A 22,681-nucleotide genomic window follows, 5' to 3' on the forward strand; every position below is an offset into this window, starting at 1 on the left:
TGTCATCTAATCTAAAAGATAGGGTTTTTTTTACAGAGGTCACTGAACAAGAGAACTATCTATATAATGTAGGTTTTCATGATAAGATTTTCGTGATTGCGACGAGTTACGATATATAATTTATATGGTTTCTCGAGGAAGATTGAATTAATAAGAGGAGAGGTCCATTATGCAAATCAATATGATCGCTCTTGGAGCGAATTTTATATGATAAATTATATTATAATGCATATTTTATGCACCGGATCATGCTGTTTATACGTACTTCGTTTCAGAGGAAACAGAACCAGCTAGCTTTATTTACATGATATGCACGAGTTCATAAATCGTGCCGGTACGATTTAGGAATCGCAACATGTTTTAGAAAAATATAAATTTTATTTTCATTACAGTTGTATGACGCACACGAAGAGATGGAAAGGATTGCTATGGAAATTCTGTTGAATTAATAAACTCTCGCGGAATTATTAATACATAACTACTCGAAAGTAGCCTGACGTCGATAGAAATCGAGGTATTCGGAATGATTCTACTGCAATAGCTGACCTAACCGTTCGATCAACGGCCTTGGGCTTGCGTCAACCACTATCTTGACTGCGCACTACAAGATGCTATCGTTATCAAATTTTTAACCAATCGTTCAAGTACATTATACACGTTTGCACAGCTGAGTAATTCCTCCCCATTCATTCAAACAACGAAACAGAACTTATATTTTGTATTTTATATCTACGAGAGCAAAATCTCTGCGAGTATTATCTTTTTTTCATGAAGCTTTGACGAGGAATTAAAAATGCATCCAACTTGTAACACTCCAATGCGTGGAACATGTTCTACGAGGCATCGATGTCTCCGCCGTTTTGGGAACGTGCACAATCGGGTCCAGTCGTAATAGGGGATCCGTTAATTGCGAGTCTTTATTAATAATTCTGAAAGCTTAATATTAATTAGACACGTAACGATACTCTATTTACATTAGTATTATCAAACATCTGTTTGTATACCCCTACTTTTTATATCTCTATTATTTCATCGAGGAATTTCAAACTATAGCTGGAACAATCATATATGAAAGTACAAATAAATGATGCATTTATTATAATTCATCTCCGCGTCAATTAAATTAGGGAGGAGTCTAAACACGATTATTTATAAAGTCTGTTCCTTAAAAATCAAAGTTCTCCAATATGGCGTTTTCAATCTGATACGTATCATCGGTATAACCAGAGCATCGTTGCCTCAGTGTTCACCGACAGATGTCGGGACGTTATCGGTATTGTCTCAATAGAGTGACACTGAAGTACTTATTATCTACCATTCAAGTCTATTTTCATTCTCCAGTGAACAGCAGTTGAATCCGCAATCTATTAATGTGCAGAGCCTCAACGTTTCCATCGTTGATTTCATTCACAATTACATTGTAATATTGAAATTTTACGCAACTAGATCTAAATGATTCTTAAACGCTTTGACTAAACATCGATGAACATAATGAAAAATTAAATACGTTTTCTATTATTCATACGAAATATGTTATTACGTATTCTGTTCATTCATTGATCTATGCCAGATAATTGAACTATGCACTCTGCTTATTGGCATTCCATTCATAAGTGGTAAACAAATCCGATAAAGATATGGAATAGATGTCTGGCTTTGGCATGTAAATATGTTTACATCGAAAACGCAAAAACAATGAAAAAGTGATTAATATAAAGATATATCCTGTTCGTTCTTGTTCCCAAATTGTAACTAATTTCTTCTTTCCTTTAGTGGATGATCAACGAGTTTATCTTAGGTCAATTTCTGGAGTAATAAATTGCATAAATTATTGGAAGAAGTTTTAGTAGGCGTTGCACGTCCCGCGTGATTCATGCGCGATGGTACAGTGGCACATTTCAGCCAAGTAACCGGACAAATTCTGGAACGAACGATTTTCTGATGGATGGTCCCGCAGAACCTCCTGACACGCATTTCCACATTTTCGACGACAAACAGACGAGCACTAAAACTGCCAAATTCGAGTGATTCTCGAAAATGAGATTTTCATTCGTTTGGAATTTCTCCTGCGTCCCCAAGGCACTTTTTAATGAAGAACTAACGGGCCCTTAATAGTTTAGGAAACCTGAATGAACTGAAATATTAACTGTTACCCCATCCATTTTTTCAGTCATCTAAATAGCTTTCTAAAAGACAAAGCATTTCAAAAAGATAATGGAACATGGACTGTTGCATATGACGCTTTATTTTCGAAACAAAAAAATGAGTTGTAACTAATATCTTCTTTCCGTAAGTGGATGATTAACGAGTTTATCTTGGGCCAATTTCTCGCTATTTCAATGTCGAGTACGCGTGCACTTGAACCAGTTTCAGTGCGACGGATTTCATTGTAGACCATAAGCATAGAAAGAAAGTAAAGTCGATGTAAGAGATATCGTCATGTTGACAATGTTTGTAAACATTGCAAGAAGCACGAAAGTACTCTCATACTCGGAACAGTAAGATTGTAAAATCCGTCGAACTAAATCAGGTACACGCGTACTCGACAAATTTTTATACTTATCCTTTTCGAAAATAGAACGTCGATTAAAATACTTTTCTCGTGGACAGCTTGGAAAAAGACCTCCTACAGGGGCGTATTGGGTCAGATGTTAGTCAGCCGTCAAAGGCGAAATTACTAATCGCTGTCCATATTCTATTTACTACTTATTCTATTAGACATATAGTCGTGCAGAAATGTACATGTCCCGTCGTCACTTGCTCTACTTTCGATGTGAATTGTAACCAGGTATCAAACATTATGCCGACTGATACAAATAAATAAATTCTTAACACGAACGCATCAACATTAACTGCACACGTCTTGGTCCCATCGCAAACGGCTATTACGATTACTTAATCGGAAGAGGGGCGAGAAAAGAACGGTCTCGGTGCGCGTGCACTCATCGACGATTAAAGACAACTTTAAGGAATGGACACGTGCCGATACAAAGAAAAACGATAGAAGCAATTTCGACCCGCGACCTACCAGAAATATTGATAAGCATTGGTAGCGCTAATACTCTTCGCGATTCGCGCTGGTACGAGATCAGTTGACGTTCGTGCTCCAAGAAGCATAAACGGTTCACTCTCAAACGTAGTCATCATCGGATCAAGTCGACGGGACATCGTTAATTCTAAAGGAGCGCTAAAGAGACGGTTGATTTCATTCTAGTCTGTTCTTGTTCGCGTGAACACCTTTCGACTGTTCCCTCTGAGCCTCGAGTTTCGAGCGCGCTGTTAAAAATATTTCGACAAAATTTGTATAAATCTCTCCTCCTAGCGGAGAACGATAGGCGTAGATTTATCGAATAGAACATGATAGATCGTGTTGATGGCGACGACAAAATGGAAAAGGAGAACGTAGCTACCGAGCAACAGCTCGTCGACGAAAAACTAGGTGAAAGTGAAAAGAATATCAAGAAACGTGGTAAGTAACCGCAATTAGCATTGTGTTCTTATCGGTATTTTCCATGGGAGACAGACGGTATCGAGGAAAATAGAAGAATTGTACTTTTATGTTTGAAAAATTTCCGATTGGGGCTGTGAAGCACGCGACAGTCGAGGAAATAGAATTCTCTTATAAAATGAATATTAAATTTCTGTGCAGAGATGTCCAGCCAACTCTACGAAAGCAAAGGGAGGAACTTGATTAGTATCGAGTTGAAGGAACAAATGAAGGTAGGAAATCATCGTTTCGGTGAATCTCTAGCGTGCCAAATATTCGCGGTGAAATTATTCGGTAATATTTCCGTTATGATTAGTTCATGTTACGGTTCGAGTGTCCTTCACATGTCTCGCTGAAATTCGAAATCGTGTGTCAATCACATTCTGCTACTTGTAAATCGATAATTCATTGCCCTGCGAAAGAATCTCTAACGGTATTACAACGATTAACTAATTAACCGTGTTGATTCGTTTCCGAGTTGAAACCGCGCAAATAAACCGCTATTTTATTTCATAGGATATAAAGCACGAAATTTCGGAAGACCTCAATAACCGAATGATCGATGCGATGCTAAATACGCTGCGAAAAATGGACAGAGCAACGATTCACGAGATGAAAGATTTTATCGAGACAGAAAAGTACTGTAACAGAAGGTAATTCCACGGAGCATTTTACTCTTAGACCCAACGTAATTTCATTTGTTCTCGCATGATGTACGTTAACCCTTTCACCTACGATTTGCTGTAGAACCGCGAATGCCATAATCAGGTATAAAATTCCTTACGCCGTTTCGTACGTTGTGTCTGACTCGTGTTTTTCATGTTCGAATCGAATTCTGTACCACGAGACTCGCACGTTGTTACAGGTTAAAGAGTTAATGTATCATACAATAACGCCAGAAATTACTACCTTTCCACTTTTCGCTTGAAATTGTACGCCAAAGAAATGATCGTACCGTAATTTATAATGTTCAGGTCATTTATAATGTAAGACATAATTTTCTCTATAGGAAATCTACGAACGACGTTCTACCCATTAAACAATTCCTTCATAGGAATTCCATGCTGACCGATCTTTACGAAGTCAAACACATTCGCACTATTTATAATGTCCTAGTATCGTCTCTGATATTGCTGATGATACACACAGCCATAAACGACATGCGAATCACCGGATTGTGAGTACACCAGCACCGAACTTGCACTCATTTACGCTCTCTTTCTATCGCGCTGTCAACAAAAGATACGAGCATGACTCTTATCTGGACACATGTATCACGAAACAAATAAATTATAAATAGTGATGCAAAAAAATGTTACACCACTTTCATTGTCCGCAAAATACAATACAATTTACATTCAACGTAACATTTGTTTTGCGATAATTTGTACATGTAACATTTAAAAAGCAATCTTAACTTGTACGCTCGTTTATCGAGCGATGCGTTTTACTCGCTAGCTGTTTTCAAGCTAAATAAAAGTCGACGATTATCATTAAACTAATCTGTTATTCTAGACCCAACCTGGCTATCGGCACAGTGCGACGTGGTTTTGGTAAATTTCCAATGGTATTTTGCATTTGGTCCCTTATGAAAGGTTCAACGTTATGTGTTCACGCAGCCTTTTCCTACTGGGCCACGCAACGCGTTAAATGGCCACCGAAATGTAAATCTGTAAAAATTCAACTCGCATCTTAAGATTCAAAAATCTTAATCTAAATCTAATAGAATTGCTTTTACAGCATTTGCCAGGAACCTGTGGGACTACACGTGGGTAGCAGGCATCGTTCTCTACTATACCATGTTCATCACGCTTTCCGCGGGAGCTGTGCTCCATCAAGATCTACCCGTAGCATCCAGTGCAATAATAATTATGGAACAAGTACGCTTAGTATTTAAATTATGCAAACAATTGGACAATATACGATACAAAGAGCAGTAATCGATAAGGCTTACGTCGACAATTGAAACTGAGACATCTTGATAATGAACGATAAAAAATATCGGTTTACCTGAGGTCGTTATATACCCTTTGATCTCATTTATCTGTGGATCAAAAAGAAAAATCGTAGCTTTGCAGAAAGTTCGATGGAAGATATTATAAATGCGTGTAATCTTGAAATTTAATATTGCAAAAATAGCGATAAAATGTGTACCTTTTTGGGTTCTGTTTTAGATACGAATGGTGATGAAGATACATGCCTTCGTGAGAAGCGTGGCACCGAGATTTCTGTCGTACAAGCCTCACTCGGACACACCGCAGCCAAAAGTTCCAGATTTTTCGACGTTTGTTTACTTCATGTTCGCCCCGACGTTGATCTACCAAGACAGCTATCCTAGGTAAACTCTGAATTTAACATTGTTGCATGGCATAACGAATAAATGCAAAAATAATTAAATTTCATGATAAATTAAGAAAGCTTCGTTTAAATATATGTAGAGATACTATAAACGGTAGGTACACTCGTTTCATATGCGATATCGATATCTATGGATTATCAATAAATGTTAACATTTTGGATATACCGCTCCGTAATATTGCATCACATATTATTATACATACTACGTTATTGATGATAATCAGTTTATCACGAAAATCGTGTCCTATTCTTCTGATTTAAAAATAACGCGATTCAATGTGGGTAGACGAAAGTGCAAAGTAACAAATCTCGCGATAATTATCTAAAGTATGAGTATTCTTACAGGGCAAAACGCATTCGGTGGAACATTGTTCTGATTAATTTCGCCGAGGTATTGACGATCATCTTTTTCCTGGCAATTATCTACGAACGGATACTGGAACCGACTTATCGCGATTATGGAAAAGAACCGATAGAACTTGAAATGCTGCTCCTAAATGTACTCAGTTCGATACTGCCTGGAATAATTCTATTTGTCAGTGGATTTTACTGCCTTCTGCACTCTTGGATGAATGCCTGCGCGGAGCTATTACGATTCGCCGACAAGATGTTTTATAAAGTATGTTGAATTTTTTAATTTATTCTTTACTCGAAAGATATAGCGAAGAAAAAAAAAAACAAATTTTTGAATGGAGCAATATATGACGCATATGACAATAAAACTAATAAAATCCCATGAGAAATACTCGTGGAACGTGTGACGTACGTTCCAAAGGGTGAGTCATTTTCGTATTACACGGAATCATTTCCACGAGTTTCGAAATACTTGCTTTCGACTAACGCCGTTCAATCTCGTCACGAATATTTGAGATTCTCGTACGATCCGGGGTCTCGAACAGCTCTAATTCCAAAGCTTTCTCAAGCGCTAAAGAACGTTCATCGATTCAAGGACTCAGTTTACGTCTACTCCGACAAAACGACGGTGAATTCGTATCATTCGTTGAATTTTACTCCTCGCTCTAACTTTCCTTATTTACAATATTCTTGCGAAGAATCTCTGATTTAATTTAATGCTCCCAAATTCAGGACTGGTGGAATTCGAACAGCTACAGTACGTACTACCGCACCTGGAACATCGTGGTCCACGATTGGCTGTATACGTACATCTACAAGGACGTCTATGAAAACTTAACATCGCGGAACAAGAAGCTGGCAGTCTTCATGGTGTTCGCGACCTCGGCGGTCTTCCACGAGTATATCCTCTGTTTAACGTTCAAGTTCTTCTATCCAGTGTTGCTTGTTTTATTCGGTGGGGTAGGACTCGTCATGTACGTGTTAAATTCGGCAGGGAATATTTTAATATGGTTCAGCTTGTGTCTAGGCAATGGAATGTTAGTCAGTTTTTACTGCATGGAATATTTCGCGAGAGTCAATTGTCCTCCCTCTCGCGACGATTTCCTTGATTTTATGATCCCAAGAAGCTGGACTTGTATTTACAATTGAGCAGAGTTCGACGAGATTCACGTAGGTTTACAATCACTTAAATTTCATCTTCGATATTTATAGACACCGGTTGAAATTGGTACACCTCATTGTCATCTTGGAGATTTCGATAGACGATTCTCCGTTTACATTAGTTATAAATACCATTGAAAAGTTTAATTAGTATTATTTCCATGTATCGTATTTAATTTGTCGATGATACTCATTGATATAAGTTAGTTTCATGTGAACGTGATATTGTACCAAACAGGAGTAAGTTGATAGTCGAAGTAGTAAAATAAACGATTCTTAATTATTTGCTTTCTTGTTCTGTATTTTCCTCCATTTTCGATTCTCCTCCAATAATTTATAATTAGTTAAAATCGAAGAAACGCGGGCGACCGCTTCCTAAAGAGATATCATTTTTATTATCAAGGCTTACATACTCGTCTCGTGGATTCGGCGTGTTTCGAAGACACTTGTCATCGATAAAGGTAATCGTATATAATATATTATATAATCGTATGTATATAGATCTTTTCTCTATACAGGTCAATGCTTATATGTACACAGATGCGCTAATATAGTTATACATTTATACACGAGTTTATTTTCATAAATTTGTATTTCTCGCATGTGTCGTAAGGAAATAACATATTCCGTGCACCGCATATAACTTTTTTTTTCGAAATTCCACGCGATATCGTATCATTTTTTTCACACTTCAGGATTGTATTCAACAAAGCTAGTCGTCTAAGGAAACCGACGCGTTCTAATACGTAAGCCGAAACGAATTTTACAACCTCGGATTCGCACGCATATTTTGTAAAATAATATTACGTTAAAAAGTACAGGCATTTTGTAAAACATTCTAAGATAGCGACGAAATTACACGATTCAGGATCTGAAGTATGATACTTTGCCTGTAAAACGGATGAGGAGTGTCCATCAGGCGACAGAGAACCGAGGAAATCGATGATAACGGATTAAAACTTTTAAAACTAACAAGGGGACCAAGTGTTACGCAGCAATTTTAGTGAAACTTTGTAGATAGAATAGAGAGTACGAAAATATTTCACTCGTGTTCATTTGCTTATAAAAAAAAACCCCGAAGGACCATGGTAGGACCACGTATTCTCATGACACTCACAAAGATATAACGACAAATATACAAATACTTATTTTATTACAAAATTTTATTATGGTTTTGTGGATGAAACGTGTTTGTCTAAATTTGTTAAAACTAACTTCCCTAATTACTTACAAAGTTTCATTAACATCAGTGCCCAACTCTTCGTAAAGACCCCTAGTGAGATAACATGATCATTTTTGTTAACTATATTGTTCTTATCTACGATCGATGCGTCATCTGGCAAATCTTAAACGCATTGTTTTAGTCATTGAAATAGTTTCTAAGGTCTTCGGGACCACGTACACGATTAAGACAAATGAAGCAATCTAACGCGGAAGTATTGAAACGCTTTCAAGTAGCTCGTAAGAAATTTCTTGTTCGTGAAACAAATAATAGAAAAACAGAAATCAATCAATTCTCTCATTCTTTTCTTTTCACCATTCTTCGCGTTAATGGAATCAATTTCGATGTCCATCGCTGTCGCTCTTCTATTTTTGTTACAGCACCGTTTACCAGTGTAAATACGTCTTAGCTCTATGTACACGATCGTGAGTATTGAAAAAATAAATCATACACTTTTTTTTCTCGAAAGCACCGGACAATCTTCCTTTAGAAAAATCGTACAGCATGGCTGTCACCGGAGATGGACAAGATTTGATTCGTCCGATGGCTGATTTTACATTCGAGGTTGATTTTTAGTGAATATATACGTGTCACTCTCCACCGAAGATATATTATCTATGCTACGGTACTCCCATTCGAAAATACAACTTTTACCGATTTACACGTGGAAAGTAATCGTAAGTGTCGTCTATATCATTCATTTCTGTCTTTAGTATTATTAATCGGTGACAGGCATACAACTCGTTCATTCTGTTCATACATTCCAGAGATGGGCAAATTTTAATAGATAACGAATGCAAACGAACGTATAGCAATGTATTCGTGATGTCTATTCGATCGATTTCCTTGTTCATTGTTCATCTGTTATTCGAAATTTGTATTCACAAAAAATGTTTGCCCTTCTCTGATATATCTCCGTGTCTGTTTCTCGAAGCATCCGTTTCCCTCAAGCTGGTTTCCACCAGCTTCGTTAAACTTCGTTCAATTCTTAAACCAAATTCTTCTATTTTGTACAAAGACAACGCGTCCGTTTTCGAAAGATCGGGCTTTCAAAACTTTGGAACATTTATGAATTACGGAGATTTTCGACAAGAAAAAAGTGACGGAAAGAAAGACGTTGCAATACTTAATTTCACAAAATTTTCTTTCGTGGAATCGAAGTAAAAGAAAGCATCGAAGATCGCAAAGGATCAAAGTCCCGTCTTTGAAAACTCATGTTACCTCTACTTGGCACTTAATACCCACTACCTCTTCCTTTCGCTATTTCATTGAAATTTCCATCGCACGGTTGAACGCCGAGAGAAGTATCAATTAGAATCATTTTCGTTGCGATTTCGCGCGAAAAATAAAACGTTCGACAAGCATAATCGGTAAAATCCATGTAACCGATTATCGCGCTTGATCGTTCAGATTTCTCAACTGTTTACAAAGTGTTTCACACGCATTCTTTTCGTAATTGTACGAAACAGCACGACTACTCTATTCGTTACGTAAAACGTAGAACAGGAAACTAATACAAACTTCGCGACGATTCCAAAACATTGACTTTCTTCGTTGTACGCAGTCGAAGAAGAATCTTGTACATACGAGGAAGGACGACTGGAACGTATACAAAAACAGGAAGGTAAAGATACAGGACTCGATAATTGACTAATTAGTCTAAATTCAAAAATAATTTCGTACTCTTAAGACACAGAAGAGCTTGAACGTGAAAATATTATTCTTGAAATTTCCATATTTCGTGCTACAGCAATAATTCCACCTACGTGACACAGAGTAATTCAGAAATATCTTATATGTTAACATCATACGCCTATCCTTTAGTGTCCTTATAAATATTGTCCAACATGGATTTTATCGAAAATAACTTCGTATGTACTCGTCTATATTTATTTCTCATACGTCGCGACCATTCGCTATCCCCATTTGTCCCCCCCTCAACCTTATAAATCTATAAACAATCGTTTTACTGCTAACCTCGAGTCCTTGTATCGCGGCGTACGAATTAATTTATAGTAATAAACCACTCTGCTACACGGTGTACACTTAAATATTTCCACTTCTATACAGCTTCTGCAAAAGTGGCCGTATTCTCTTTTTCTCTATGTATGAAAAAATTGAACTTACTCAAGATTCGCGCACGGGGACGCAAACCATATTAGTATTCGGCAGGACATTTCAGAAGAACTGTGAAGATTTAACTACTTACAGGGTGTCCCTCGAAAATCCATCGATTACTTATCAGAACCTATCTGTTTCCCTAACAAAGAATTGGAAGTCTCAAAGTCACTATTTCCCAAGAATGATCTCGACTCATTCTCACCAGTGTTCCCCAAACTATCAGCCTGAGCAGACCGTCGAGAAACCTCGGAAGACGTCAACGATCCGAGGACATATGCGTACATGTAAGGCAAGTTTGAGAAACACTGCTCCACGTGGAAAGACAGCGTTACTTGCGAACAGGGATCGACAAACTCTATTTAAAAAAGTATCGGAATGACGAATACCTTACTAATTTGTATTCCGTTTGTGATCGAATGCTTAAATTCATTCGTACGTTGCATTCGGCAGCTGTACGGTACGAATACATATATAGCACGTTAGATGTGTTTCAGCTACAAACTCATTCGAATACACCCATCTCTGTTCGCCAGCCAACCTGTAAGGACACCCTGTCCCTTGCGCTATGCGAATGTAACACGCGGATAAAATTCTGTCTAGAGTTTCAGTAACCTTCATTTGCCCATTCCCACCAGCGCCTCGTCCATTAGCTCGTCATCGGTGATACACGGCGAGGCGGAGTGAGGCGACGGTGGGATAACCCTCGGCGAGGGTGCAGGACTTTTTACGATGTGCACACTCACGGAAGGACTCGCTGGGAAGGCAGGTGGAGGGGGTGGTGGCGTGTTTCTGCGCACCGAGGCCGCCTGGGTCATCGCCCTCTCGGGAATGCTCGTGAAGTTCAAGCTCTTGGCCACGTCTTTCGGGGTAGAAAAATCCAGTAACATCTCCGCAGCCTCTTGCGACGTCGTCGGTGGTATCTCCATGCCAGGTTTAATGGTATTCGAGGAGCCCTCCGAGGTTACCACAGCGCCTAACGAAGAGGTACTCGACGATCCTCCGGAAGACGGTAGTTGCTGCTGTTGCGATTGCTGTTGCTGCGATTGTTGTTGTTGTTGTTGCTGCTGCTGCGGTTGTTGCTGCTGCGGCTGTTGCTGCTTCTTCTCGTCGGATTTGTACTTTGTCATAGTCGCGTCCACTGGTTTAATGCTTAGGTTCAAGCTTTCCGAGCTTCCGTTGCCGGTGTTCGAGGTGCTGGTCCCGTTGCCACCAGTTATAGCGCCGGTAGCCATCATGGCGGAGTACACGGGTTTGCTGGTAGCCTGTGCGTCGGAACTTTTTGGTAGAACGGCCATTACCGGACCACTGCCACTGGCGTCGTCTTTGCCGCCGGCTGTGGAGTTCAAGGTACTACTCAGAAACTGCGCGTTGGTCCTGCCCATCGATGACTCCTTGCACGAGTCGCGGGATTCGTTATCGGTCGGCTGCATCGAGAGATTCGTGGGGATATCCATGTCGTGCGAACCCCCGCTAGACAAAGCCGGAAGCAGGAGATTGCTGGTGTTGTCAGCGCTGAGATTCATAGACATTACCGTAGCTACACCTGTCATGGAAAGATTGTCAGGCTTCGTTTGCACGTGATCCCGTCTACCTTGGCTCGTTTGGTCCTCCGACGTTGCCTTGGAACCAGTCGACGTGGTGTTTGATATCGTTTGCAGTTTCCCTTGCTCCGACACCTGCTTCGTCGTCAGATTGTCCAGAGTCTTCCCAGGATCGGGGAGCATGGAAAGTTTTTCCGATTTCTTGTCACCAGAGTCCGCATTAGCTCTAGCGGACAGCTTGGGTATTTGAAACTTGGTGTCCAGTTGTTTCATGAGGCCTTCGACGACCAACTGTGGTGATAAATTGGGTAGACTCGACAAGTTCGACATGGTAGCGTGAGCTAAAAGTTTGAACGCCCTCTCGCTCTCGCTTTCCTCTCGTAAACCGGAGGGACTCGATTTTCTCGTGTCCCCGATGCCTTTCGAAGGAAATAAATTTTTATCGCCAGACTTAGACAATCGGGATTTGTCGCGATTTCGACTGAGATCCGTCACGCCCGAGCTGGTTGTCTTCGGAGAGCTCGAAGAGGACTTCGAGGACATGACGCTTTTGGTCAGCAAGCCAGCGCTACCACTACCTCCGACGTTGATTCCCCCTGCACCGTTTCCACTGCTAGAATTTGGTCCTGAGATAGATTTCAAAGTAGACAGCATCTTCTGTCCTAACAACGTCGCTTTGCTACCGCTGCTGCTTCCAGAACCGGAAGACGAGGAACCGGACAACTTCGGAGAAGTTTGGGAAGGGGGTTTCTTCGATGCTGGGCCAGAACTTACCCCTGGCTTCAAACCAGTGTGCGTTTTCGGGGACCCGTTACCCGACATGGAAGTGGAGGAAACAGACGAACTTGAAGATGTGCCAGTCGCGACGGACGCGGAGGACGAGGACAATTTAAGATTCGCTCCCGATTTCGAGTCTTTTGTGCGAGTTTTATTGATCGTTATCTTCATCCCATCCGAACTATGTTTCACCATGTACTCCGCAGGATTCTTCGACTCCATGGAGGAGTTTTTGCCGATGCATTTTCCCTCTGCGGTCTTGTTCGAAGAGCTACCAACGCTTCTCTCTTTCTGACTGCTCGAGTTGCCGCCTCCGCTGGTAGCTGATTTCGTTCCACCGTTGCCATTGTCGTCCGAACAGTGTTGAGCATTTTTCAGTTTATCGATGACAGCGCTCAACGAGCCCTTCCTGTTTCTCGCTTGTTGCTGGGCAATGGCGGATTTGCCGTGTTCCGAGCTGCCAGAGGGTGGCGTGCTGCCACCGCTATTAGGTAAGGCAGACTGCGTTTCCCCGCTAGGAATTAATTCCAGTTGTTTCAACTTACCGCTAGACGATTTTGTTTTGGGGCTCTGATGCCCGCTGGATCCACCGAAGGCTAACGACGATGTCTTTCTTTCCTTGTCCCGATTGGATTCTTTACTCGAGGACGACGAGGAAGAAGACTTCGTCTTGGACTGACCCGCATCGGTGGTTTTACTGGAAGGGGAATTCGCTGCGGATTTCAGCGCGGACATGCTCGGTTTCCCGGTGCTCGCTGAACTGCCATGCTTGGGAGACGATGTGCCGTGTTTCGGACTCACGCTCGCAGCTACTGGCGTATGCTTGGGACTACTGCTGTAGACCGGAGAGTGCTTTGGACTTTGCACCGGCTTGTTCGTTGATTGTTTCAACGTGGGACTGGACTTACCTACAAGAGCGAGTGGACTGGTATGCGTGGGAGACGGACTAAATTTTCTCAACGTCGTGGCTGGCGATGCCGGGCGCGAGCTCAAGTTCGGCGGCGATTCGGTCGGTTTGATGCTCACCGATACCGGTTTCGACAATGGATCCTGTTTAGATGGTATCTTGTCCGGCGGCGGTCCCATAGGACTGTCCTCTCTTTTTCGCTTGCGTCTCTTCTCCAGCTTTCCCTTATCCTCCGTCGACTTTCCCTTCGAGCTCTTTCTTTCTCTGCGTTCGTCCGTCAAACTTTTCGACTGCGTTGGTCCAGCTATCGGAGTTATAGTAATAGAACTCGGTAAAGTGGTTTGCGGCGACGATGCTATCGGTATTATTTCAATGCCGGGTCTCCTTTCCAAACCCATCCCCGTAAGTACAGAATTATAGTTGGTAGTTTGACCCAAACTACTGCTTGAAATTGGCGTTATACTTACTGATGGCGGCACCAGGTTTTTGTTCTCTTCGAATATAATCGGACTCTTTTTCTCTTCCCTTTTCCTCGACTTGCGATCTCTTTTGATCAACTCTTCCACATCTTGCAAATCGTGAACGTCCGTTATCTCGCTCTCGTTGTCGAAATCGTAGTCGGAGCTTTTATCCGTTCCCAAGATATCCGTGGGATCCAAATTGGAAAAATCCAGACCGCTGGTTAAACTCGTGGCTGACGTTGGAGTGGACGTTCTCGTTTCGTTCATAGTTTCTCTACCACCTGTCGGCGTACCGAGAGGCGTCGAATCGGAACTGGAACTTTCCAATAGTATTTCCGCCGTCTCGTCGCCTTTCCTCTTAGGACTACGCCAAATACCGTCCGCTGTTTTTCTTTTGCGCGTTTTTTTCCCACGCTCGTTGATAGGATTGGCCAACGAGTTTTTTGCTTGTCCAAGCAACGCCCCCAATTGCAAAGGGTTCAACATCGCAGTAGTTGTGGTATCGGATTGGCCGGAATATGACGGAAACCCGATACTATTCTCCGTTCCGGCATCTAAAAAAGACTGCTGCTGCTGTTGTTGTTGTTGTTGCTGCTGCTGCTGCTGTTGTTGCTGTTGCGACGACTGTTGCCTCCCCATAGTTCCGTTTCCGTTATTCAAGCCGGGTTCCTGCTTTATTTTCGTTTCCCCGTTAGTGAAATCCGGCATTCCGGAACCATTTTGGCTGTTCTGATCCTTGCCAGAACCAAGGTTAACGTTGTAGTTTCCGTTTCCGCTATTCATACTGTTCATCGCGTTCAAAGAGTCTCGACTCTCCCACGACTTCATGAGAATCCTCATTGTCAAAGGTATACTTAAACACTTCTGTAAGACTTTTCCGGTCAAATCTGACGTTCGTTCCGTGTTCGTTATACTTATCCCGTACAATTTGCACTTCAACGCGGAGATATCCGTCAAATCCAGTTCCACCGTCGCCATTGTTTCTTCGAAAGGATGCTCCAAACTTACCGATATGTGTTGCCATGATAAAGCGCTCACTTCGAATATAGTCGCGTGTTCTGGATCGTGCCGAGCCATAGGTCTAACGCAACTAGCGATTAGAGTGTTAAATAGCGCTTGTTGACGTAAGTATACCAAGATCTGTGGAACATGGGCTGGGTGTGTGAAAGGAATGCTGCATACTAATACACCTTCCATATTTCTATTTTCTGTCATGAAGTAGCAATGCTGTTGATCCGGCAACGTCTGTAACGGAATAGAAGTTTAATGGATTAAGACATTTTTACGATCGACTGATGAGGAATACTTCTTAACCTATCGTAACTACAAGGGACGCCTATATATAAATTTCTCTACATACAACGTAAAGTCCTCTGTTGTTTCGGCAATCTTGCTGACCCTCGCTGGCATTTTGTATAATTAAACTGAGCAACGGATGTGGAGCGGATATGTCTCCGCATTCGAGTTCCGTAACCTTCTGTATCCTGCGTACCAATTCCATGCACATCGGCATTTTGTTAACTAGTTTTAAAACGAAACAAGCGGGTAACACAGATGAATTTGTACCAGTTAATGGAGCATAGGATGGAGTACTGAAAATGAATAATTCTGATTAGACCATGATTGAGTTGGATTTAATACTATTTCCTTCAACGGAATACAAACCTTTTTCCTGTGGGACTTCTATTTACAGTTATGATACTAGTTGTAGGCAACTTGTGAGCAGTCGAACCTTCCATACAAACCGTAACAGAATGGCCAATTTTCCGTTTGATAACTACTTCCGAATTCAATGCATCGCAGGTATGATTCTCCTGATCCATTAAATCATAAGGAGAAACGAAATATGTCAGTTTCATCGCGTGACCTCCCCTTCTTCGCTCGAGAATTCCTGAAGTGAATATCACTTTGTAAGTATAACTGTTACTTTTTTACTTTGCAAAAAAATTAATATTATTGAACTAACCAACTGGGCTTTTATGAACAAGATTAAAGGGTTCCTTGATAAATGTTTGCAATTGAGCTAAGATACCCAAATCAGCTTCCAGCGATTGTAAAGCACTGAATGCTTTACATTTTACCTTCTTATCTGCATTTAATTGATATATCGAAGCTAAACCTTCTAATTGTACTGTAAAATCAAGGAAGTCTCCTCGTGACAAACAAGATACCAACACATCACAGCTCTGCAAATATATTACCAGGAGATTACATTTATTATTAATAAAAATGAAAATTATTCAACTCCAACCAAATTTATACCTGCTGCTCATTTTTTCCTTCATGGTGGATTTTAACATCTTTAACTACACCTGTTGGCTCCAAAAGAACTTCCAAAAAAAACATATCCGATGATATAAACAATTCTGTACCTGGTGGACCAGACATCATAAACTTTAAGCTGTAACCCAATTGCAACACAAACATTGTCTAAGTTATCTGGTGTTCTTCCATAATACAATGCACAAATTATGAATATTTACCCCAATTGTCTGGTTAAACTCTCTAAGCGCTCCACCATGGATTGCAAGGAGGTTACTTTAATGGAATGTTGTAAAGTATCTAAACATTTCTGTAATTGACTTTTCTCTGCACTGTCAATTGCAAACCTCTTGTCCTATTGTAATAATAAAATATCATTAATAGAAGATCAGTTTTGAGCAGTCGATAATCAAATATAATTCAAGCACTAAATTAAAAATAACTTACCAGCATTGCCATACGCAGGTTCTTGGCAGTTTCCACCAAGGATTTAAAAGTTGAAGCTTTGGAGCGTAATTTCTCCATAAGCAATTCCATCTGCCACTCTTTCCCCTTATCCATCCCTGGACCACCAGTGACAGTAGGTTGCCCACCTACATAAAAATATTTGTATAAAATACGATTAAATAGTAATCATAAATTACTAAATTGTTTAGAATATTTTCACAAATATCTACCACAATTATAATTATTCAACTATAAATGGAGTTACAGTTTTTGTGTATGCAGATACACAATCGAAAACTATAAAGCACGGTGAATTTTTAACTTTCTTCGAATCGAAATATAATTATGGCCATTATTTTCAAAACAAAATTTGTTCGTTTACTTCGGGGCAATAGAAAATTTGAACACCCACATTAAATAAATTCTAAATAATACTCACTGAGGGGCTTTTGTCCGTTCGCAACATCCATGTATTCCGTGATGGATCACACGGTGTTGAAATCTACTTGTATATCGATGTTCGTTTATTATTATAATATCACAATAACATTATTACACACTACATTGTGACAGGAGCCGTTATATTCACCTAACCCACGTTTGATCGCTTAACTACTCCTAACCTTTACGCACAATATAGTATTATAGTTATACTATACTTAGAAGCTATACGTTTCTACGTATAGGCGTTTTTGTCCGTATCATGCCTGAAGAGGGGGGAATTCGGCAATACTTTATTAAAACACGCTCTTCTACACCCTCTACAGCAGCAAACTGAGTGTTAATATTAACTATAACGTTTGCGACTTGTTAAATTCAATATTACTCGTAATCAAATGTTAAGTTTTATTTTATAATAAAATTCGATTGGTTTCATACTTTGTACATACAATAAATTATCTTCAAACCGCTAGATTCATAGGATTAGCGTGTAATGCGAATTGATATATAAATTAAGTTTCTACATATAACTTATTATATTCCATCCAATAAATTAAACTAAATTGCCAAGATCGCATAAAATACATTAGGAATATATATACAGGGTGTCCCAAAAGTCGGGGAGGAGCCGAAAATGGGGGGTAGCTGAGACGATTCTGAACAACAATTTCCTTTGCAAAAATGTCGGATGGGGCTTCGTTAAGGAGATATTAAACGAAAACCCCGACCAATCAGAGCGCGCGTAGACCTTCGATGCACGTCGAGTCACTTGTTCGCATACAAGCGCGGCCGCCAGCGCGTAGCCTTCGCTATCGTGGCCGCTCCAACGGTCTACGCGCGCTCTGATTGGTCGGGGTTTTCTCTTAATATCTCCTTAACGAAGCCCCATCCGACATTTTTACAAAGGAAATTGTTGTTCAGAATCGTCTCAGCTACCCCCCATTTCCGGCTCCTCCCCGACTTTTGGGACACCCTGTATATATATCTCATGATGCAAAGTATCACGATTCACAAGAGTATTCATTTATTCTATTTGTGGGAGCTTATGGCTTGGTTTATACTACACTTTCTCCTGTATAGTTTATTATCGTACAATTATAGTCCACAATACAGGATGGAATTAATACATAATCGTGGTTTATTAGCTAATACTACAAATTCTTTAACAAATAATCTTATTAAATGAATGTAATAGTTGATATTATTAATATTAAACCATTCTACTATACATAATGCTAGTGGCGCCATCGGTGTGAAAATGCCCAAGTTTTAAATAAATCATTTTATTAATTTTTATTTTCACCCTTCTCATCTTTTATACAATAACTTTTGAATCTTTTATGAATTAAGTAACGGCTATGTATCATTCTCCTTTCGATATAAACATTAAATCGGTAATAATAAATAGTTTTACTTTTTATGGTTTTTAATTAAGTTAAACAAATTGTTTTTAAGGTAACAATTACACATAACAATAACATTTAATTACTGGTTAATCACAGAATACTGAACTTCGTTTTGCTATGATAATGACTGAACATATATTTTACGATGTGCGTTTTGAAGTTTCCTTGTTTGTTATTACGTGTTTTACAAACACAAATGAACAATGACTTAAAAATAAATGTTACAATTTTTCCTGTCACTGCTTTCGTGTAACAATGATTACACCAGCAGATAAATATATTTTGGTCCGCTTTATTTTTTATGTATTTGAAATTATTTACAAAACGTACAATACAAAATGGAAAAGGAAGAAAGAGATATTAAATACTTATCGACAAAAAATGAGGAAGTAAATGCAGAGATCAGTCAATCGTTAAAGTTAACAAATTAATTGTGTGGTGCTCTCTTACCATTCATGTAACCAATCCATCTTTCTGCAGTCGCGGTAAAGATTGGATCGGTATCAATTGAATTTAAAAGAAGAAGCTGATTGACATGCGTAGAATGATAATCCCATCTAGCTAAATTTGGGGCTGTTTTTAATGTAAAATGACGTAAATCATACGTAGTACCGGAGCCTGTATCGTATAAAGTTAACATGTTTTTCAGCGAAGTCATACCCTGATTAAAAAGACGGGATGCTTCTTCCGCATCTTTACCTGTCGCTATACTCTTTAAGTCATACAAACCAATTAGAGAATAAATAAAACCATTAAGTACAAAAGAAGAAGGCGTTGTAGGATATTCTTCATACCATACGTATTTACCTAAAAATACTGCAGCTACTCCACCTTTATTAGAGGTTAACCTAAAAGGCTGCAAACCTCTAATAGCAGCTTGAAGATACTGCTCTTCGCTGGAATGATAATATGCTCGCGCTAATACAGAAATAGCATGCCCTTGACCCATACTAGAATACCTGCAATTATTATAATGTAATTTAATATTTCGAAAATTATATAACTCCATACAAAGTTAACAATGAAGTAGAATAAAAGTTAAAATACCATCCAGGCTCGAGAGTAGCCATTCCGGGCGCTACTTTTCTTCTAACGGGATTTGCCCATCCACCAGAAGTAATATTCTGATTGGCTACAAACCATCTTGCTGCATCGTAAAACTGCTCCATATGTTCACTTGAAGATAGTGTTATATTGTCAATCATTCCAGATCCATATAAAGTTATTCTTATCATCTACAATGAACAGAATAGATACATATCCTCTTAAAGTAAGTTGAAAACAAAAGTTTAAATAAAATGTATTTGTTAAATGTTAACTTTATATGTTACCTTCAATTTTGATCGAGTCAATTTTTTCTTATTTTTATCATTTAAATATAAACCTTTTTGTAAATCGATAACTAAGTCTCTAGTAAACCTTCTCCATTGATGATTAATTTGGCCAATTCCATAATAGACATGGTTGTTGTAAGTATGCAACACTATATTACTAGTAATATAGTGAAGATAATGCATTTCTTTTCTTTCTCTAGACTGTAGTGTAATTACAATGCTTCCATTGTCTTTAATATTAAAGTCCCATTTTAATACAAAATCTAGTACATGATCTAACTTCAAAGTTATTCCAGAAGTACTAGTTTCTGGTGTAGCAAATTTCATTACATGACTGTTAGCATGCTTATCAAATATCCTAGATACAATAGATCCCTGAGGAATGATCCATTCTCTTTTAACTTTATCAGAATCTTCGATAATCTTTTTACGAGGTTCTGGCTCTGTTAAATTTTTACTGTAGTGGGATAGTCCAAATTGAGCAATTTGAGTTGGATAATAATATCCTTGACTCTTCCACTGAGTTGATATCGGTACACCATCATTTCCACTGATGCATTTTACACGTTCTCGAACTTCAACATTGTAGTTTTCAAAAGTCATAAACACACCACGAGGATCATATTTTCCCTTGGGATTAACAATTTTTGAATAACTGTGCAACCATTCGAACCTCTCCAAACCATCATAAGTTGCTAACTTTCCATAGATCTATCATATATTAAAAAAATTAATATACTATTACTTTGATAAATGAATTATAATAGTAAAACTTACTTCAAAATATTTGTGTATGAATGAGAATGGTATATACACTTCATCCCCTTCTTTACGACATCCAATATTATAATCACCATTTATGTGACAATCTATTTCTTGATATCCAGTCTCTAGATTTTGTCGATCCTTTGTGTAAATTTAAATACAATGACAATCAATAAGTATTATCATCATTATAAAAGGTTATCATTTTGCTTTTACACTATATTAGATAGCTCTGAGGTATAATAATTATCTTAATTATTAATAACCAGCCAAAAATATATTTTGTTTTATAAAATGACTTGAACAAAAAAGTATTATTTCATAAAAATATAAATTCAACATATTTACTTACTCTGTGTTGAAATTTTGCCTTCCATTCTGTACTTCTAAAAAATTGGAGGCTACCACAATTATTCCACGATGTTAATAATGAACTTAACACTGCAACTAATATTACAAGCAATATTGTCTTGAAGTTCAACCGCATCATCCTATAAAATCTATTTAAATTTGAAATTCATTAACAGAAACCAGCAGTGTTATATTACATTTCCCTTAAAATATTTAAAAATTAATTCTATAAAACGGGAAATAATTCTTACTTTGGTATTATTAAAATTTGTATCCTACTTCCTGTCAAAAATAATTTCGCTTAAGGTTAAACATTGTGTTCTTCATTTTTCGAAAGTGCAAGATTCTGGAAAGATGCAATAAATTATTTAAAAAAGCATTTTTCATTAAAAAAATGCTCACATTTGTTGACAGCTTCTAAATTGCATACATGTGTTCACCCCTTTTATGGAAATACTGTTTATATTTTCCATAGGGGTTATTTTACATGTGATCATCGATGACAATAAACGTCAATCAGTGATTCATACATGTCACTTGAGTATTGTCATAAGAAGTAGCCAAAGTCCTAAGTTATATCTATTTTGTTGCTTGCACTATTCACTATTTTATAAGAAAGGTTTACGAATTCTTGCTTTTATGACATATTAGAAACATTGCGTAAATTCCCTACGACACTTATACGTCATCGTAATATTCATACTTAGTAAATTTTTAGTTGTTTTACGAAAACTTATTTTCAATAGGGTAAAGCAGTAGTTCTCAAACTCCACTTTTCTGGAGGTATGTCAATAAAGGCTAATTTTTTGTGAACTTCATTAAGCCGAATTCAAGCCTGATTTAAAACGGGGAATGTTACAGCTGTGCAAAAATACAATACAACATTAAAAATAAAATACATTAAAAATACTTCAATTTTACTATAGAAATTCGCCAAAAGTTTTCCTCCATTAAGGGTGCGCAGGACCCAGAGCCAAACTCCGAGTTGACTTCAGCGACAGTTGCGGATAAAGTAGGAAACTCCGGGATAAGGACAGAGAGGGCGATACAAAAATTGCAGGAGAGACGAGGACAGGGCGATTAAGCTAGCATGATTCTTGTCAAGGATATTGAAGCAAAGAAGCAACATTTTCTCACGTTTCTTTTTCGAAAATATTCTTTACATCACTCCGCATGCCACTCTAACGCCCGATTTTGCAATTTCGGTCTTGAAACTTTGTAAATAATAAAAGTATGGTTTTTTTTTTCTTATAGAATAAATTTGTTTACAAACACTTTTTCCAAAA

General features: G+C 38.7%; 3 protein-coding genes across 7 annotated transcripts; 1 reads left to right on the plus strand and 2 right to left on the minus strand.

Moving 5' to 3' along the window:
• Positions 1–3,005: 3,005 nt before the first annotated feature.
• LOC128878140 (sterol O-acyltransferase 1) lies at positions 3,006–7,643 on the plus strand. Its single transcript, XM_054126071.1, has 9 exons — positions 3,006–3,469; positions 3,650–3,720; positions 4,004–4,140; positions 4,497–4,664; positions 5,003–5,151; positions 5,228–5,367; positions 5,662–5,825; positions 6,191–6,464; positions 6,932–7,643. Exons 1-9 carry the CDS (start codon positions 3,358–3,360, stop codon positions 7,346–7,348), a joined length of 1,632 nt encoding a protein of 543 aa, XP_053982046.1. The 5' UTR covers positions 3,006–3,357; the 3' UTR covers positions 7,349–7,643.
• Positions 7,644–7,781: 138 nt separating this feature from the next.
• On the minus strand, positions 7,782–18,159 carry LOC128878139 (mediator of RNA polymerase II transcription subunit 1-like). Of its 2 annotated transcripts, XM_054126069.1 has the most exons (8): positions 17,538–18,159; positions 17,099–17,244; positions 16,873–17,006; positions 16,652–16,790; positions 16,356–16,575; positions 16,055–16,280; positions 15,750–15,981; positions 7,782–15,634 (listed from the first exon to the last, which is right to left on the minus strand). In XM_054126069.1, the coding sequence occupies exons 1-8, from the start codon at positions 17,566–17,568 to the stop codon at positions 11,318–11,320; spliced, it is 5,445 nt and encodes a 1,814-aa protein (XP_053982044.1). In that variant the 5' UTR covers positions 17,569–18,159; the 3' UTR covers positions 7,782–11,317. The 2 variants fall into 2 exon arrangements, with proteins under 2 accessions (XP_053982044.1, XP_053982045.1); XM_054126070.1 differs by lacking the exons at positions 17,099–17,244; positions 17,538–18,159 and having other exon boundaries at positions 16,652–16,761.
• A 495-nt stretch (positions 18,160–18,654) lies between these two features.
• Positions 18,655–22,083, minus strand: LOC128877822 (D-glucuronyl C5-epimerase B). 4 transcript variants are annotated; one of them, XM_054125381.1, is made up of 7 exons: positions 21,826–22,083; positions 21,647–21,741; positions 21,397–21,544; positions 21,057–21,185; positions 20,277–20,990; positions 19,993–20,180; positions 18,655–19,904 (listed from the first exon to the last, which is right to left on the minus strand). In XM_054125381.1, the coding sequence occupies exons 3-7, from the start codon at positions 21,532–21,534 to the stop codon at positions 19,373–19,375; spliced, it is 1,701 nt and encodes a 566-aa protein (XP_053981356.1). In that variant the 5' UTR covers positions 21,535–21,544; positions 21,647–21,741; positions 21,826–22,083; the 3' UTR covers positions 18,655–19,372. The 4 variants fall into 4 exon arrangements, with proteins under 4 accessions (XP_053981356.1, XP_053981355.1, XP_053981354.1 ...); XM_054125380.1 differs by having other exon boundaries at positions 21,798–22,083; XM_054125382.1 differs by having other exon boundaries at positions 19,502–19,657; positions 19,753–19,904; positions 21,647–22,083.
• Between the last annotated feature and the right edge of the window lie 598 nt (positions 22,084–22,681).

The sequence above is a fragment of the Hylaeus volcanicus genome, chromosome 6 (assembly GCF_026283585.1).
Source record: "Hylaeus volcanicus isolate JK05 chromosome 6, UHH_iyHylVolc1.0_haploid, whole genome shotgun sequence".
Classification (NCBI taxonomy): domain Eukaryota; kingdom Metazoa; phylum Arthropoda; class Insecta; order Hymenoptera; family Colletidae; genus Hylaeus; species Hylaeus volcanicus.